Source organism: Triticum urartu, chromosome 5, assembly GCF_003073215.2.
Source record: "Triticum urartu cultivar G1812 chromosome 5, Tu2.1, whole genome shotgun sequence".
NCBI lineage: Eukaryota > Viridiplantae > Streptophyta > Magnoliopsida > Poales > Poaceae > Triticum > Triticum urartu.
Genome location: NC_053026.1, coordinates 244,759,925 through 244,778,638, shown reverse-complemented (window position 1 = coordinate 244,778,638; position 18,714 = coordinate 244,759,925). Strand labels below are relative to the sequence as shown.

Sequence of the window (18,714 nt, the reverse complement as noted above, 5' to 3'; positions counted from 1 at the left end):
CAAAGGTTCTACTTGGCACAAACACTAATTAAAATAATAAAACCACATCTAAACAGAGGCTAGATGAATTATTTATTACTAAACAGGAGCAAAAGGCAAGGAACAAAATAAAATTGGGTTGCCTCCCAACAAGCGCTATCGTTTAACGCCCCTAGCTAGGCATGATGATTTCAAAGATGCTCACATAAAGGATAAGAATTGAAACATAAAGAGAGCATCATGAAGAATATTACTATCACATTTAAGTCTAACCCACTTCCAATGCATAGGGATTTTGTGAGCAAACAACTTACGGGAACAAGAATCATCTTGCATAGGAAGGTAAAACAAGCATAACTTCAAAATTTTAAGCACATAGAGAGGAAACTTGATATTATTGCAAGTCCTACAAGCATATGTTACTCCCTCATAATAATTTTCAGTAGCATCATGAATGAATTCAACAATATAACCAGCACCTAAAGCATTCTTTTCATGATCTACAAGCATAGAAATTTTACTACTCTCCACATAAGCAAACTTCTTCTCATGAATAGTAGTGGGAGCAAACTCAACAAAATAACTATCATGGGATTGAAAATTGAAATCAAGATGACAAGTTTCATGGTTATCATTATTCTTTAAAGCATATGTGTCATCAAAATAATCATCATAGATAGGGGGCATGCTTTCATCAAAATAAATTTGCTCATCAAAACTTGGGGAACAAAAAATATCATCTTCATCAAACATAGCTTCCCCAAGCTTGTGGCTTTGCATATCATTAGCATCATGGATATTCAAGGAATTCATACTAACAACATTGCAATCATGCTCATCATTCAAATATTTAGTGCCAAGCATTTTATAGATTTCTTCTTCTAGCACTTGAGCACAATTGTCCTTTCCATCATACTCACAAAAGATATTAAAAAGGTGAAGCGTATGCGACAAACTCAATTCTATTTTTTTAATTTTCTTTTATAAACTAAACTAGTGATAAAACAAGAAACTAAAAGACTCGATTGCAAGATCTAAAGATATACCTTCAAGCACTAACCTCCCCGGCAACGGCGCCAGAAAAGAGCTTAGTTGACGGGGTGTGTTAGTGCTGCTTTCCTTGCCTCCCCGACAACAGCGCCAGAAAAGAGCTTGATGTCTACTACACAACCTTCTTCTTGTAGACGTTGTTGGGCCTCCAAGTGCAGAGGTTTGTAGGACAGTAGCAAATTTCCCTCAAGTGGATGACCTAAGGTTTATCAATCCATAGGAGGCGTAGGATGAAGATGGTCTCTCTCAAGCAACCCTGCAACCAAATAACAAAGAGTCTCTTGTGTCCCCAACACACCCAATACAATAGTAAATTGTATAGGTGCACTAGTTCGGCGAAGAGATGGTGAAACAAGTGGTATATGGATAGTAGACAAAGATATTTGTAATCTAAAATAATAAAAGCAGCAAGGTAGCAAGTGATAAAAGTGAGCGTAAACGGTATGGCAATGATAGGAAACAAGGCCCAGGGTTCATACTTTCACTAGTGTAAGTTCCCTTAACAATACTAACATAATTGGATCATAAAACTATCCCTCAACATGCAACAAAGAGTCACTCCGAAGTCACTAACAGCGGAGAACGAACGAAGAGATTATGGTAGGGTACGAAACCACCTCAAAGTTATTCTTTCCAATCAATCCGTTGGGCTATTCCTATAAGTCTCACAAACAGCCCTAGAGTTCGTACTAGAATAACACCTTAAGACACAAATCAATCAAAACCCTAATGTCACCTAGATACTCCAATGTCACCTCAAGTATCCGTGAGTATGATTATATGATATGCATCACACAATCTCAGATTCATCTATTCAACCAACACAAAGGACCTCAAAGAGTGCCCCAAAGTTTCTATCGGAGAATCACGACGAAAACGTGTGCCAACCCCTATGCATAGGTTCATGGGTGGAACCCGCAAGTTGATCACCAAAACATACATCAAGTGAATCACGTGGTATCCCATTGTCACCACAGATACGCACGGAAAGACATACATCAAGTGTTCTCAAATCTTTAAAGACTCAATCCGATAAGATAACTTCAAAGGGGAAACTCAATCCATTACAAAAGAGTAGAGGGGGAGGAGAAACATAAGATCCAACTATAATAGCAAAGCTCGCGATACATCAAGATCGTGCCAAATCAAGAACACGAGAGAGAGAGAGAGAGAGAGAGAGATCAAACACATAGCTACTGGTACATACCCTCAGCCCCGAGGGAGAACTACTCCCTCCTCGTCATGGAGAGCACCGGGATGATGAAGATGGCCACCGGAGAAGGATTCCCCCTCCGGCAGGGCGCCGGAACGGGTCTAGATTGGCTTTCGGTGGCTACGGAGGCTTCTGGCGGCGGAACTCCCGATCTAATCTCCGCTCTGGAAGTTTTAGGTCACGTAGGTATATATGGGTGCAGGAGGTACGCCAGGGGATCCATGGGGGCCCCACGAGGCAGGGGGCGCGCCCTAGGGGGTGGGCGCGCCGCCCACCCTCGTGGGCAGCTCCCGTATCTACCGACGTGAGGTCCAAGTCCATCAAGTGTGTTTCCTTCCAAAAATAACTTCTCCAGTTGATTTCGTTCCGTTTCGACTCCGTCTAATATCCCTTTTCTTCAAAACACTGAAATAGGCATTAAACAACAAATCTGGGTTGGGCCTCCGGTTAATAGGTTAGTCCCAAAAATAATATCAAAGTGGATAATAAAGCCCAATATTGCCCAAAATAGTAGATAATATAGCATGGAGCAATCAAAAATTATAGATATGTTGGAGACGTATCAGGCAATAATAAAGTTGTTATTTATATTTCCTTATATCATGATAAATGTTTATTATTCATGCTAGAATTGTATTAACCGGAAACTTAGTACATGTGTGAATATATAGACAAACAGAGTGTCAGTAGTTTTCCTCTACTTGACTAGCTCGTTGAATTAAGGATGGTTATGTTTCCTAACCATAGACATGAGTTGTCATTTGATTAACGGGATCACATCATTAAAGAATGATGTGATTGACTTGACCCATCCGTTAGCTTAGCACAATGATCATTTAGTTTGTTGATATTCCTTTCTTCATGACTTATACATGTTCCTATGACTACGAGATTATGCAACTCCCGAGTACCGGAGGAACACTTTGTGTGCTACCAAACGTCACAACGTAACTGGGTGATTATAAAGGTGCTCTACAGGTGTCTCTAATGGTGCTTGTTGAGTTGGCATAGATCAAGATTAGGATTTGTCACTCCGATTGTCGGAGAGGTATCTCTAGGCCCTCCCGGTAATGCACATCACTATAAGCCTTGCAAGCATTGTGACTAATGAGTTAGTTGCGGGATGATGTATTATGGAACGAGTAAAGAGACTTGCCGGTAACGAGATTGAACTAGGAATTGAGATACCGACGATCGAATCTTGGGCAAGTTAACATACCGATGACAAAAGGAACAACGTATATTGTTATGCGGTTTGACCGATAAATATCTTCGTACAATATGTAGGAACTAATATGAGCATCTAGGTTCCGCTATTGGTTATTGACCGGAGATGTGTCTCGGTCATGTGTAGATCGTTCTTGAACCCATAGGGTCCGTACGCTTAAAGTTCGGTGATGATCGGTATTATGAGTTTATGTGTTTTGATGTACCGAAGGTAGTTCGGAGTCCCAGATGTGATCATGGACATGACTGGTCGAGATGTAAAGATTGATATATTGGACGGCTATATTCAGACACCGGAAGTGTTCCAGATGATTTCGGAGAAAACCGGAGTGATGGAGGGGTTACCGGAACCCCCCGGGAAAGTATTGGGCCTTAGTGGGCCTGAGGGGAGAGAGAGGGCTGCAGCCCAGGAGGTAGCACGCCCCCTCCGATGGGAGTCCAAATTGGACTAGGGGAGGGGGGCGCGACCCCTCTTTCCCTCTCCCTCTCCCTCTCTTTCCTTCCCCCTTCCCTCTTCCTAGTTGGACTAGGAAAGGATGATCCTCTTCCTAGTAGGAAGAGGATTCCTCCTCTCCTTGGGGCGCACCTAGGCTGGCCGGCCTCCCCCCTTGCTCCTTTATATACGGGGGCGGGGGGGGGCACCCAAAGACACACAAGTTGATTATTCCAAGCCATGTGTGGTGCCCCCTCCACCATAATCCACCTCGATCATATCGTAGCAGTGCTTAGGCGAAGCCCTGCAACGGTAGCAACATCATTACCATCATCACGCCGTCGTGCTGACGAAACTCTCCCGTGATGCTCTGCTAGATCGGAGTTTGTGGGACGTCATCGAGCTAAACGTGTGCTGAACTCAGAGGTGCCGTGCGTTCGGTACTTGGATCGGTCGAATCGTGAAGACGTACGACTACATCAACCGCGTTCTCATAACGCTTCCGCTTACGGTCTACAAGGGTACGTGGACGATACTCTCCCCTCTCATTACTATGCATCACCATGATCTTGCGTGTGCGTAGGATTTTTTTTTTTGAAATTACTACGCTTCCCAACAGTAGGGTATTACCTCCATCAAGAGGGCCCGAACCTGGGTAAACATCGTGTCCCCTGTCTCCTGTTACCTTCGATCCTCAGACCCACGCAAGACATAAATAAGGTGTTCTCAAATTCGTAATAGTATTAAATCCGATAATAGTGAAACCTTAAAGGTAAAACTCAATTCATCACAAGAAGATAGAGGGGGGAAACACCATATGATCCAAATATAATAACAAAGCTCGCGGTACATCAAGATCGCGCCAAATCAAGAACACGAGAGAGAGAGAGATCAAACACATAGCTACTGGTACATACCCTCAGCCCCGTGGGTGAACTACTCCATCCTCGTCATGGAGAGCGCCGGGATGATGAATATGGCCACCGGTGATGGTTTCCCCCTCCGGAAGGGTGCCGGAACGGGCTCCCAATTGGTTTTTCATGACTAGAGAGGTTTGCAGCGACGGACCTCCCTTGAGGGTTTCTGGATTTATAGAAAATTTTGGCGTCGGTTTCACGTCAGGGGGGGTCCACGAGTCAGCGACAAGGCAAGGGGGCTCGCCCTAGGGGGGTTGGCGCGCCCTTCACCCTTGTCGTTGACTTGGGACTCTTCTGGTCCAACTCTTTTGCTTCGGGGACTTCTTTTGGTCCATAAAAAATCACCATAAATTTTCAGCACGTTTGGACTTCGTTTGATATTCCTTTTCTGCGAAACTCAATAACAAGGAAAAAAAATAGAAACTAGCACTAAGCTCTAGGTTAATAGGTTAGGCCCAAAAATAATATAAAATAGCATATAAATGCATCGAAAATATCCAAGATGGATAATATAATAGCATAAAACAATTAAAATTTATAGATACGTGAGAGAAGTATCAACGATCAAGCTGACTACGAGGGTCTGTTTTCTGCATGCAAACGAAGAACAAACAAGAAACTAAAATTGCAATATGGATATTCCAAATATAAGAGGAAAACTCTATTAATGAAGGTGGGGTTCGGAGACGCCTTAGTCTGGTCGTTGAACACAAATGAAGTACGCAAAGTTACAGCTATGACGAACTTTTATACTAAACAAAACCCAAAGTCTAAACGACGCCCTATTGACGCTCAAAAGTGGCACGATCATAAAGCAGCATGCCGGGGCGAAAACCTTGCCGGGGTAAAATCTTGCCGGTGTGAAAGCTTGCCGGTGTAAAGGCTTGCCGGCGTGGAAAGCTTGCCGGCATAGAAAGATCGCCGGTGTGGAAGCTTGCCGGTGTGAAATCTTGCCGGGGGAGAAACCTTGTCAGGGACGAACCCTTGCCGGAGTACAAACCTTGCCGGAGTGGAACCTTGCCGGTGTGAAAGCTTGCCGGGTAGAAACATTGCCAGTGTGGAAAGCTTACTCGGATGGAAAACTTGCCGGGTTGGAGGCTGTGATAGTCAATCGAACGAGAAGTTGAAGATGGGCTCAAAAGATTATTCATATGATCTCGGATGGAAAAATGTTCTACACGGAAGTTGTGCGTCTCGTTGAAACGATCGATTTTGATATAAAGATCGTCCCAACCGAGGTCGTATGCGAAAGTTAGAACAATCAGAGTGCAGCCCTGTCACGAGGCGAGATGTGGCGCGCCCTACCAGACGCATGTCTAATGGGTAGCGCGAGGGAACAAGTGTTTTGCGCGAGCGATTTGTCCCTCAAGATGACCTCTGATCAAAAAACGTTCAACATGAAAGTTGTTCGTCTTGTCGAAACGGTCAAGATTGCTTTTAGGCTCATTTTCATCTGAGGTCGTTTACCACCTCAAAAAATTACCCGCAAGGTGCAGCCAGTTTAAACCGAACAGTTTTGGAAAGTTCGGACAAAACCAATCCGAATTTGACTAGTATTTTGGACGTGAATCCAAGCCTTTTCCTTGCACGGGAAGTCCAGCCGCCTCTTATATACCTAAGGGGTGATGGCCGATTGAACAACACCAATCAAACCAATCAATCTATTACACTTTTGTGTTCATCTATCTTTATCCCCTACCCTTGTATCTTTCTTTCTCGTTATTCGTTCGTTCTTCGCATTGGAGGGCAGCGATCCACGAGGCTCTAGGGACGAGCGAATCGACCTAGGGCAGCCCATAGCCGCCGCACTCCCTGACGGGGTCCCTCCCGGGCGTGTGGGGTTTCGGGTCTTCAAAAGCGCCCGCTGACTGTCTTGCGTATCGCGCTGTCGGTCAGGTCTCCTTCGACATGAGCTGTGGTGCATCATCCCCGGCATCGAGGGTACACGTGACGTGTTCGTATGTCAACACACTTTTTGGCGACTCCGTTGGGGAACGAACCCAGAATCTCTGGTGACTCCGCTGCGGTGTACGAACACGTCACGTATACCCTCGACGCCGGGGGTGATGCACCGCAGCTCACGTCGAAGGAGACCCGACCGACAACACGATACGCAAGACAGTCAGCGGGCGCTTTTGAAGACCCGAAACCCCACACGCCCGGGAGGGACCCCGTCAGGGAGTGCGACGGCTATGGGCTGCCCTAGGTCGATTCGCTCGCCCCTAGAGCCTCGTGGATCGCTGCCCTCCAATGTGAAGAACGAACGAATAACGAGAAAGAAAGATACAAGGGTAGGGGATAAAGATAGATGAACACAAAAGTGTAATAGATTGATTGGTTCGATTGCTGTTGTTCAATTGGCCGTCACCCCTTAGGTATATAAGAGGCGGCTGGACTTCCCGTGCAAGGAAAAGGCTTGGATTCACGTCCAAAATACTAGTCAAATTCGGATTGGTTTTGTCCGAACTTTCCAAAACTGTTCGGTTTAAATTGGCTGCACCTTGCGGGTAATTTTTGAGGTGGTAAACGACTTCGGATGAAAATGAGCCTAAAAGCAATCTTGACCGTTTCGACAAGACGAACAGTTTTCATGTTGAACGTTTTTTGATCAGAGGTCATCTTGAGGGTCAAATCGCTCGCGCAAAACACCTGTTCCCTCGTGCTACCCATCAGACATGCGTCTGGTAAGGCGCGCCACATCTCGCCTCGTGACAGGGCTGCACTCCGATTGTTCTAACTTTCGCATACGACCTCGGATTGGGACGATCTTTATATCAAAATCGATCGTTTCGACGAGGCGCACAACTTCCGTGTAGAACATTTTTCCATCCGAGATCATATGAATAATCTTTTGAGCCCATCTTCAACTTCTCGTTCGATTGACTATCACAGCCTCCAACCCGGCAAGTTTTTCATCCGAGTAAGCTGTCCACACCGGCAATGTTTCTACCCGGCAAGCTATCACACCGGCAAGGTTTGTACTCCGGCAAGGGTTCCTCCCTGACAAGGTTTCTCCCCCGGCAAGATTTCACACCGGCAAGCTTCCACACCGGATGATCTTTCTGTGCCGGCAAGCTTTCCACGCCGGCAAGCCTTTACACCGGCAAGCTTTCACACCGGCAAGATTTTACCCTAGCAAGGTTTTCGCCCCGGCATGCTGCTTTATGATCGTGCCACTTTTGAGCGTCAACACGCCCTAAGGGCTGTATATATGGAGGAAGATGGGGGAAACTTCGTGACCCCTTGGAGCAGGGGTCCGAAACCAACCCTAACTCTTGTTTCCCCACACATACGGATTAAAAAAATAGCATATACTCAAGTATTCCAAAATTACATGGGTCTGGCCCAAAAAATAAGGTGACGCCACACCTATTATAAGCTATGGACTTTATTTATGACAATGCATCCTGTATATTTCGTCCATGTCCTTGTATGCCATCAAGGAGGCTTCAAAGTACTGAAATCTGCACTAGAAACGTCGTTCTCGTTCCCTTCGCGCGCGTCTTCATCTCCATGCTTGTTTCTTCTTCAGTGTTCATCCCTCTTGTCCATGCTAGGCCCTTCATTAGTAATCAAGACAAATGTATCTAATTTAGGCAGCATCATATTCTCATGAACATTAAAATTGTTACCAGGAAATGAAAGTACCTGGTAATTCAATTAGCATGCGCGAGCTCTAGTGATTGGTCCAGTGTGTATGACAGCAGGGGGTGTGGGTGTAACAATGATATTGATGTCCTCATCACTTGGTGAGACCACTGGATCAGATAATGTGCGTTGGTGCGAGGTCTCCTTGATGAAAAGATGGTTGTGGGTGTAGCGACAGGTAGCGAGGAAGGTGGCATTAAGTTGATCCGTGTATTTGCTTTATAAGACTTCATTAAATAATATAATAAAAATAGTTGTGTGGATCCTTGGATGCTTCGACCTCCTTTTCATAAAAAAGAAAAAGAAAAAAGTAATTATTAATCAATAGGTTTTACTCTGATCAAAGAACAATTGTGTAGCAATTCGTCAGAATATACGTGAGTAATTCTCAGAAATTTGGTTCTACACCAGCGGCAAATTTAGAGGTACTTGGGACAATAAAACTTGGCACACATATATCTTAGCCAGACGGTTTGACCGGAACAGTTGAGTACTGATAACACTGCCGACCACTTTCCAGTTTTATTGCAGTGTGTGTAGTCAAGCAAGAGCTCCTGCAGGTTTACTAGAACTGATGAGCCACATCGCCCGCGCCCGGTGGAGCAAGCTGCTGGTAGCCTAGGTTCAGCTGAAGCGAGGCCTGAGCATGAGCCTGAGCCTGAGCCTGAGCCTGTGCCTGCGCGTGCGCTTGCACCGCCGCCTCGAAGAGGTTGGCAGGGAAGAAGCACTTCATGTCCAGTGCGGTGAAAGGGTTCAGCTCCGGCGCCGCCGAGGGCCTGGCGATAGTCACCTGCTGCATCCGCTGGTCCTCCTCCGCAATCTGGTCACCAGACCATGTATAACGTGGACAGTAGTTATAGCTTAATTAATTTGGAACCATCGAAGTTGATTTATAGCTTCTGTACCTTGGTTCTGAGATCAATGTTGTCACTCTGAAGCTCTATCTCCTACAATGGTGATGAGAATATATGTATTAAATGCAAGACGTATAATAAAGCCAAGATTGGTTAATTAGCTAAAGGAAGCCTGTAGAACAACCCATACAGTAGTATACATTACGTACCCTTTTGACCATGTAGTTGATCTCAGAAGATAGGAGCTCATTCTGAGACATGAACGCACAGAGAAGGATCAACATTTATAAGTAAATAATTTATGGATCTAGGAGTATAACAATGATATAAGAAACTCAAGAACTACTCATATTTATATGCCTTGTAAAAACACTACTGTACAATTTATTAGTGGACGCTATATACACTAGTACTATGTGAAGGTACGGTACTGCTGGATGCCAAACTTTGATGAAAGAGTGCAAAATCGGAGGGAAGTTGATCAAAGTTTCAAATATACCTTCCTGGCCCTGATCTTCGCAATGCCTTTCTCAAGCCGGCTTTCGAGTTGCTTCAGCTCCTTGAGTGACAGGTTCCCAACAGAATCACCAACCAAGTGCCTTTATAGAAGATAAGAATTGGTTACACGATGGGGGGAAAATGTGTACATGCAAGCATGTGCAGTCTGATCTTACTTGTTAGTGCTTTGCAGCATCTGGATCTGGTGGCGCAGCTTTGCAGCTTCTTGCTGGTAGTATTGCTTCAGAAATAATAGATTATATCAAGAAAAACAAAGAGAGTGAGCTGTCTATCACATTCGCTAATTAATATCCACGTCATCCCATTCCAATTGAGTTAGAAAAACCAAGCTCCAGCCCATGATTTGGATGTTTTACCAGTGCTGTGGCTTTACTTACTGTTCTGTTTTCAGTTAGATGTGCTGATCCTAGACGATGTACCAGTAACTGCAAATGTACGTACGCGGGTATATATGCATGCTTACCTATATAGGAGTAGTATATACTGTAGTATATATTCAGAGACAGACAGACATGCACGCATGCACACACAGAAACATAATCATGTATAGGAATTGTAGACATGACTGCTATCTGATCCCCGTTAGGTACATATATGGATTTGCTTTGGTGGTTCGGTCCTAAAGATTTAAATCATGGCCATCTTTGATCCATGTGTGGCTCTCAAGTGTCAGTTCATTTCATGTATACTTACAAGCTGACGAATTTAGTGCAAGTAGCCACTGATCGATCTAGAGTCTAGACCCTTAGCTGGTTATCAAGAAAATTAATTTAATCACATGCATATGGATATGGTTCTAATGAGCTAATTACCTGAGCATTGACTTCTATGAGAGGTACCCCAGAGGTTGAGCCACAAGCATGTGCCTTCTTGTACCTGTCAATTGTAGCCTTGACACTGCAGTTGATAAACAAGGGAGGAGAGACAGGCAAGCACTCATCAATGACCTAGTTTGATGCATGTGTGCAACAGATGTGATAGTGTTCACAAGACATACAGAAAGAAAACACAAAGCCCTCAATAGTTTCTTTCGGTTACTTAAGCATAAAGTTTGGCAAAAGAGTGTGTACATACATATATGCGCTCAAACGTGTACACAAGAAGGGAATGAAATGCAGAGAGGCATACATTGAACAGTATCGACGCAGCCTTTGCAACGAGGACTCGACAAGGAGCAAGCTGGCACAGCAAGCTAGGGGAAGACGCTCAGTTTCTTAGTTGGTGCAAGCTAGTTGTTGATGTGCATGCATGTCAATCGACGAGACTAACTGAGATAACACAATGACTAGCTTAGCTTCATGCATGCACGTATGGTTGGGGACTTGGGAGGATGACCAGGGACTGGGAAGCGATCGAGGAAGAGGAAACTCTAGGCAGGTAGGCAGCTAGCTTTAGGACGAGGTACGACCGTACGTTTACATGCAAGGTCCCTTCAGTTCTGGCTGTTGCCCGGCCGGACTGATATGATGTGCATGTGGAGAAATATTTATGTAATGACAAAACATGACATATATGCCTACGTACTTGTGTGTCTTTTGTGTCAAGTGCGTGTCAGTGAGAGAGCAGGAGAGTGCCAATGCATATTAATTATTATTTGGTACAGAGTGTGTATATATATGACAGACATTGGTAAATCTCACATTATATCTTTAATTAATTAGCACATTTTTTTGGCAGGGTATCTTTAGAACATGTCATTCAGTTTTTTAAAGGTTCCTACTTCCTTCTTTGTAGAGAATAAAAAATAAAAAATATCTGATCTATGTCACTTGGTTAACATGCATACAAAATAAATAAAATTGAGACATAAACAGCTAGCAGCATGCATGAATTTTGGTGACAAAATAGTAGTTTTTATAGGACAATATATAGAAATGCAGTAAGATCAAATCATGGTTGCATTTCTTTAGTGTACATAAACATCAAAATATGAGATCCAAAATTTTCATCTTTATCTAATTGCATGACATAAATTCAAAACAGGTGACTTAATGAATATAAGAGTTGAATTAAAAAACATGTGAGTTAATGGATATAAGAGTTCTCGCTATACAAGAAAATGTCTGCTGCACGTACGACACAAATACAGTGGCAGAAAGATTCTCTTGGTTTCGGTACTATTTTACGTAAAAAGGTGTATGCTAAAACTATACATGGTATATACTATCAAACAAATCGTATTATATATTACCTAAATATTCTTATATACTGCATACTACGCATGCATACACTCCTATATGATAGATACTACCTAGAACATATGAAACACACACGTCAGTACGTGTAATTACACCTGGTTGTAGAAAAGTGCTATCAAAGTGATTTTTTTTAAAACCACACAGGAGAATTGCGTGCCTTTTGTATTAATAAGGATAATGACTATATTCAATTACAAACTAGGCGGACACAGTTTCACGCGTCCACACATTGACACTATCGATGACCTAAGGCGCCGGCGCGATCGACGGCCACCACTCGCGCACATTGTCCATGGGTGAGCTTAGATTAGAAAATCTAATTAACAAGGTTTTCTTAAGTTATCTAACATGGGTTGTTAAAAATAAAAGGCTTCTTGGCAAAATGAATGTTGAGTATATTACTACCCTAAATTGATTTTGGGTAGTACATTGGCCTATTTTGACCTCATATATATGTTATTCAACTCTATATAATACTAATTAAATAACCATGGCCAGTCTAAAATTAAATAAACTACATATACCACCAAAACACGAATTTCTCTAAAATATTCCAAGACCTGAACGATCTGAAAACTACAGAAGCGACCAGCAGCCTTGTATTAATACTTCTTACAAGAAAAAAAAACAGCCGCTGCTATATAGTACGTCTTGCACAGAAGCAATCAGCGGCAAGACCTAAGCCTAGTTGAGCTGATCATGAAATGACATATATGTACCTAGAAATCAGGGAACACATGAATTCATCACCAAGCTTAGCTACATCTAGGCTGGAGCTGTAGACGTACACACAGACCTGTTGTTGGAGTACTCGTAGAGGCGGCCGCGGCTGGAGAAGACGATGAGCGCCACCTCGGCGTCGCACAGGACGGAGAGCTCGTAGGCCTTTTTGAGGAGCCCGTTCCGGCGCTTGCAGAAGGTCACCTGCCGGCTAGTCGTGTTCTCGATCCTCTTGATCTCAATCCTTCCCCTCCCCATCTCGACCTCTTCTTAGTCTCAGCCCGGAACTCTGCCAAATACGCAGATATCGAAGATTCAGCAAAAGTTTACACGAACGCAAATATATATATATATATATATATATATATATATATATATGCAAATGCTGTGATGGATCTAACAAAAAGGTAAAAGGAAGGCATATGAAAGGGATGAACAAGGAACAAGATAAGGGATCGATTGGCGGGCCTAGCTTGCAAAGAAAACTGGAAAACGGCCGGAGAAAAACAATTCCATGATTTGACTGATGGACGACCAAATTTGCAGATGAGTAAAAAGGGTGATTCGATCCCATGATTCGACGGATGCAAGTCCTTTTGTTTTGAGAAGAAATCATGGCGACATAAGATCTAGCAAAGGTAATAAAAGCTTTCTTCTTCTCGATCTGTCTCTCGAAATGAAATAACCCACCAAAGCAAGAAGTAGATCGCTTTAGAACCAGTTCGCAGCTGCTGGGCTGGGATGGAATTAACAGCTCCACGCAAAAGCAATTTATCTCTGCAGTTTCATTCCTCGAAGGGAAAAAGAAGAAAGTAAATCTTTTTATTTTTGGTTGAGAAGAAACTAAATCTGATAGCAAGATCGTTTTTGTATTCCCAAAACAAAGCAACCAAAAGTTGCTACGATCTCTCTTAACAAAGTACTGTGGCTGCTTAGAAGAAACATTGGCGCGTGTCTTGTAGCATGTTACCGTGCAAGATGAAAGATCTATCTAGCTAGCTAGGAAGAGATTGAACGCTGTACAAGTAAACCAACCAAGCCTTCCAAAACGAAACAACAAGATAGGCACCGGCGGCCGTGAACGAATCCAAAGTCTAGATGGCAAGAAAGAACGGGAGGGGAAATCATCCGTTCTAAGAAAAGAAAAGAAAAGCATCAAAGAAGAAGAGACGTACTAGCAGAAGAAGAGAAAGGGTGAGATGGATCGATTTCCTCAAAGAGACACAACATATAAACAAAGCAACAAGATCGATGTAAACTGCAGACATATACATGAGCAGCAGATCCTAACGAAATACGAGCATGGATACAAGGAGGGTAAACCTAGCTAGGCAGAAGAGAGCAGACGATCGACTAGGTATGGAGCTCTCTGATGCAGCTAGCTATAGCTGTCCTTCCTCCCTTTGGTTTATAATATAGGACCCAAGCCGAAGGCAGAAAAAGGAGGGGCTCCAGTTGGGTTTTCCTCCAGGAGGTAAAGTAAGAGACGAGTTGATAGGAGCCCAGGGAAGGCAGGGTATTAAAGGACGGCAAGATGCTGAGACCGCCACTTGCACTGTTGCACCGAAATGCATTTCTCGCTTGCCGGCCGAGGCCTTTCTTACCTTGCTTACCCGTTTATGGATGTTCCTTAATTTAGAGATCTCTCTTTATTAATATGGAATACTTTACTTGATCATGGACGTGTCCCCTCTCTTTTCTCTGTATGTACATGTTGTCGAGCTATTTGGTCTAGAATTAATTGGCCGAATTAGTTATGTGCAAGTAATTAGTTAAGAAGACACGAACTAACTATGGGCAGATCGATCGTTCCATGTATATATGCATGTGAAGTTGTCATGGAGAGTTCAATTGAAAATAACCTGTCGTCTTTGTTCAACACTTGTGTGCCCAGTCTTGGGAAGTGCAGTACGTGTATACTTAATTAGCTGCTAGTTCCATAATTCTGTTAGGTAACTAAATTAGGCCCCTATGATATATCCCATTATTGCATGTGAATTAGATTTGTTAATTTACATTAATTTGCTCCCAAGGATATACATACGTCTGAGAGAAAAAAATTGCAATTAATTAGTCTGATAAATTAAATTTGACATGGGTGTGGACGACTCGGAATTAATAATTCTTCTGTTTTATGTTGGCAAGGAGGTACGTACAAGTTGCACAAAGGAGATGCATGCACACAAAAACATACGCCGGCCCGTGCATATAACACTGTCTCCAGCCCTAACACAAAATAGCTCGCCAGTACGTACAACTCCTATATATTCAACTCACGCAACCGTCTGTCTATATGCTAGGCATCCATCATCTAGTTGTGTACATGGCGCAGTTCATAGTTCCAATTGCCTGCCACAGTTCACATGCAAGTTCCTACTTATTAGTATATCATCATATCATCCAAGTGTACCAGCTGTACATGTGACCATAGCAAGGCATGGCATGCATCTGTGTGAGTCACATGCATGTACTCCGGCGATCACTCGAGTCAATGCAATCGATACCAAATTCCAAACCCGGCCGGCCCTTGTTCTTTTCTCCCTCTCCCTTTCCGGTGCTAAGCATTGACTGCAGCTAACTGCATGCTATTGTTCACCCGCAAAAAAAAAAAAACTGCATGCTATTGTTTTTGATCGAGCTTTAATTTGAATAACCTGGCAATTTGCAGTTACTATTTTTTTAATATTTTGTAAGTATGGCCATCTCTCATCATAAAACTCTGATATTTAGTGAGAGAGAGAGACGACAACGCAGTGGGCGGTCAGGGGTCAATGTCGCGTTGCCGAGTTTAGGTGAGCAGGACCTGATCCTCACCGCGAGGCAGGTCGCCGGATTTGTGCTAAGCTAATAAACTTTTCTCACGCCAATATCTTCTTTCTACTTGATGGTTCATCGATGCACTGGACGGCATCACACACGTCACTCCCACTATGTACGTCCATGCATGTGAGGCTGGAGCCAGTGCAAAAGCAACGCTTATGTGCTGCACAGCTGCAAAATGAGTTAACTGCGCCAAAATACCAAATCGAGGGGTAGGTTTACACAAAACACGCACTTTCAAAATTTTAGCAGAAAACACTGTGTCTGTGGTAAACTTTTTACGTAAACAACGGATCCGTGGATTAGAGCGTTCTGAGCATGTTTATACCAAATGGGTTCCGCTTTATACCGACACGCTCTACAGGAAAAACACAAATCACCTAGTATCGAGACATAAGCCGAGTGTCAAGACATAGATGTTGAGTATATGTGTTATGTGCGTATTTGTGTATCTGGCCCACCTTTTAATTCCTTATATAGTTAAGATCGTGGCCCACCGTTGTATCTCATATATACGCGCGATTGCATCCGGTCAATACATCGTGCAATTCCATCATCATACATGGTATCTGTTTCTAGGTTCTAAGCTTAGTTTCCGCCCGTCGCCGCCGCGCTCCCACCCTTGCGCCGCCGCCGCCCCAGCTGACGCCGCCGCCGTGCTCCCACCCTAGCGCCGCCGCCACCGCGTCATCCCTCCGCTGCCGCCGCGCCTTCCTCTTGGCACCGCCGCCGCCTCCCCTCTCGCCGCCGCCGTGATCCCTTGCCGCCGCCGCCCCTCCTGCCGCCATCGCCCCTCCTGCCACGGTCGCCGCTTCCTCTCCCCGCCGCCGCACCCTAACCCTAGCCTTCCCACCATGTCTTCCGTCACCTCATCCGCCTCCAACCCATTCGCCGACGCCACCCCCCCACCCGATGTCGCCGACATCCGCAACCTCGACATCTATGAGCGGGTTTTGGTCCGCCTTGCTCAGACGGACTCCTCTTACTACTCATGGAAGACGTACTTCTCCCTCATGTTCCGGGAGTACAACCTCCTTGACCATGTGGACAGCTCCGTCGACTCCAGCCTCGTGCCTGCGCATCATGAGTGGTCCACCATCGACGCCACGCTCATCCGGTGGTTCTTCCTCACCATCTCGCCGGACCTGTTTCATACGGTCGTGCAGGACGGTGATGACGCCCTCGCCGTTTGGACCAAGCTGAACGGACTCTTCACCGACAATCGTCTCCAACGTCGCGTTTTTTGCAGCAAGAGTTTTTTGGGTGCCACCAAGACAACTCCTCCGTCGACGACGAATGTCGCCGTCTTAAGACTCTCGCTGACGAGCTCCGCGACATCGGCGTGAAGATAGATGACGATCTCCTCCTCAGCACACTCACCGCCGGCCTGAACGAGGACTTCGGCAACGCCGCGTCGAACCTCACGCTCATCCCGAGCCCTCCTTCGCCAAGTTCGTGGCCTATCTCCAGTTGGAGGAGCGTCGTATGAAGCAAGTCAAGAATCGTGCCATGCACACCGCCCTTGCCGCTGGCACCACTCGCGGCCGTCCTCCACCACCGCCCGCCGCTCCGCGCCTTATCAGCAGCAGCAATCATCGCTGCTGCCCCTGCCCCCCCATGGCACGCCCGCTCCACCCACCCCCTGTTGATCGATGCTGGGGTGGCTGGCGCGATGGCCAGCAGCAACAACAGCCGCCCACGGGCCCCCGCGTCACCAACAGCAGCAGAAGGCCCCTCCACCATGGGCCGGCGGGTACAACCCGTGGACCGACATTGTCCACGCGTACACCATGTCGGTCACGCGGGCGCCGGACCCGACTCTTCCAGTGCCATGCCCTCAGGCACATCAGGCATACTACGCTACTCCGCAGCCGTACGGAGGGTACCCACCGCCGCAGTTGAGTGGCGGCTACAGTTTCTCGATGGCATCTCCGTCACCTCCGTCGGCGCTGCCTCTGGCGCCTTGGGACCCGGTGCTTCCTGCCACGCTCCACATTGCTCCTTTACCGAACAACTACACCGGCAGTGGCGATTGGTACAAGGACACTGGGGCTACTGCTCGCATCTTCCCTCATCCTGTTAATCTTGCCTCTTTCTCTCCCAGCACCACCACTGGCATCACTGTCGGTGACGATTCCACTGTTCCCATCACACATGTTGGGCACACTTTGTTTCCTTCTAATTACATGCCTTTATCCTTGTCTAACATACTTGTTTCACCTCATATCATTAAAAATCTTATATCTGTTCGTTGTTTCACTCGTGAAAATCCTGTTACTGTTGAATTTGACAAACTTGGTTTTTGTGTCAAGGATGCTCGAACCAGGATGGTACTTCACCACCACTCCGGTTGCTCTCACCGCTCGCGTCGATCTTCGGCTCGCTCGTCTGGGTCATCCCAACCCCGTCACTCTTTGTTATATTCTTAGGAGTTTCAGTTTCAGTTGTAATAAGAAAGAGGATCATACTTGTCATGCTTGTCACGTTGGCAAACACGTTCGCCTTCCGTTTAATAATTCCACCAATATTGCTTCTTTTCCTTTTCAGTTGATCCATAGTGATGTGTGGACCTCTCCAGTTCCTAGTAATCCGGGCTACTTATATTATCTGGTCATCCTTGATGACTACTCTCATTATGTGTGGACTTTTCCCTGGTACCAAAAGTCGAATGCGCTTTCCACCTTGACATCTTTTTACTCCTATGTCAGCACGTAGTTTGGGCATCCGATTCTTGCTCTTCAAACTGACAATGGAAAAGAGTTCAACAACCTTGCCATCCACACCTTTCTCTCGCACCATGGCACATTTTTTCATCCCACTTGCCCGTATACTTCACAACAAAACGGTTGAGCCGAACGTGTCCTTCGCACTCTTAATGATTGCGTTCGCACGCTCCTGTTTCATGCCAATGTGCCACCCCGCTTCTGGCCGGATGCACTCGCCACCGCGTCGCTCCTTCTTAATCTCCGGCCATGTCGCCCGCGTTGGAACTACGCACCTCATCACCTCCTCTTCGGTACGCCACCCTCATATGGGTTTGCATATTTTTGGGTGTTTATGTTATCCTAGCACTGCCGACACTTCTCATAAACTTGCACCGCGCTCTGTCGCATGCATCTTCATGGGCTACCCTCCC

At 45.3% G+C, this 18,714-nt stretch overlaps 1 protein-coding gene across 3 annotated transcripts; it reads right to left on the bottom strand.

The window, feature by feature from the left end:
* Positions 1 to 8,823: 8,823 nt before the first annotated feature.
* On the bottom strand, positions 8,824 to 14,251 carry LOC125508494 (MADS-box transcription factor 13-like). Of its 3 annotated transcripts, none has more exons than XM_048673220.1 (8): positions 14,082 to 14,251; positions 12,835 to 13,047; positions 10,653 to 10,737; positions 9,996 to 10,060; positions 9,821 to 9,920; positions 9,531 to 9,572; positions 9,373 to 9,414; positions 8,824 to 9,287 (listed from the first exon to the last, which is right to left on the bottom strand). In XM_048673220.1, exons 2-8 carry the CDS (start codon positions 13,014 to 13,016, stop codon positions 9,033 to 9,035), a joined length of 771 nt encoding a protein of 256 aa, XP_048529177.1. In that variant the 5' UTR covers positions 13,017 to 13,047; positions 14,082 to 14,251; the 3' UTR covers positions 8,824 to 9,032. The 3 variants fall into 3 exon arrangements, with proteins under 3 accessions (XP_048529177.1, XP_048529178.1, XP_048529179.1); XM_048673221.1 differs by lacking the exon at positions 14,082 to 14,251 and adding an exon at positions 13,934 to 14,071; XM_048673222.1 differs by lacking the exon at positions 14,082 to 14,251 and adding an exon at positions 13,449 to 13,886.
* Positions 14,252 to 18,714: the final 4,463 nt, after the last annotated feature.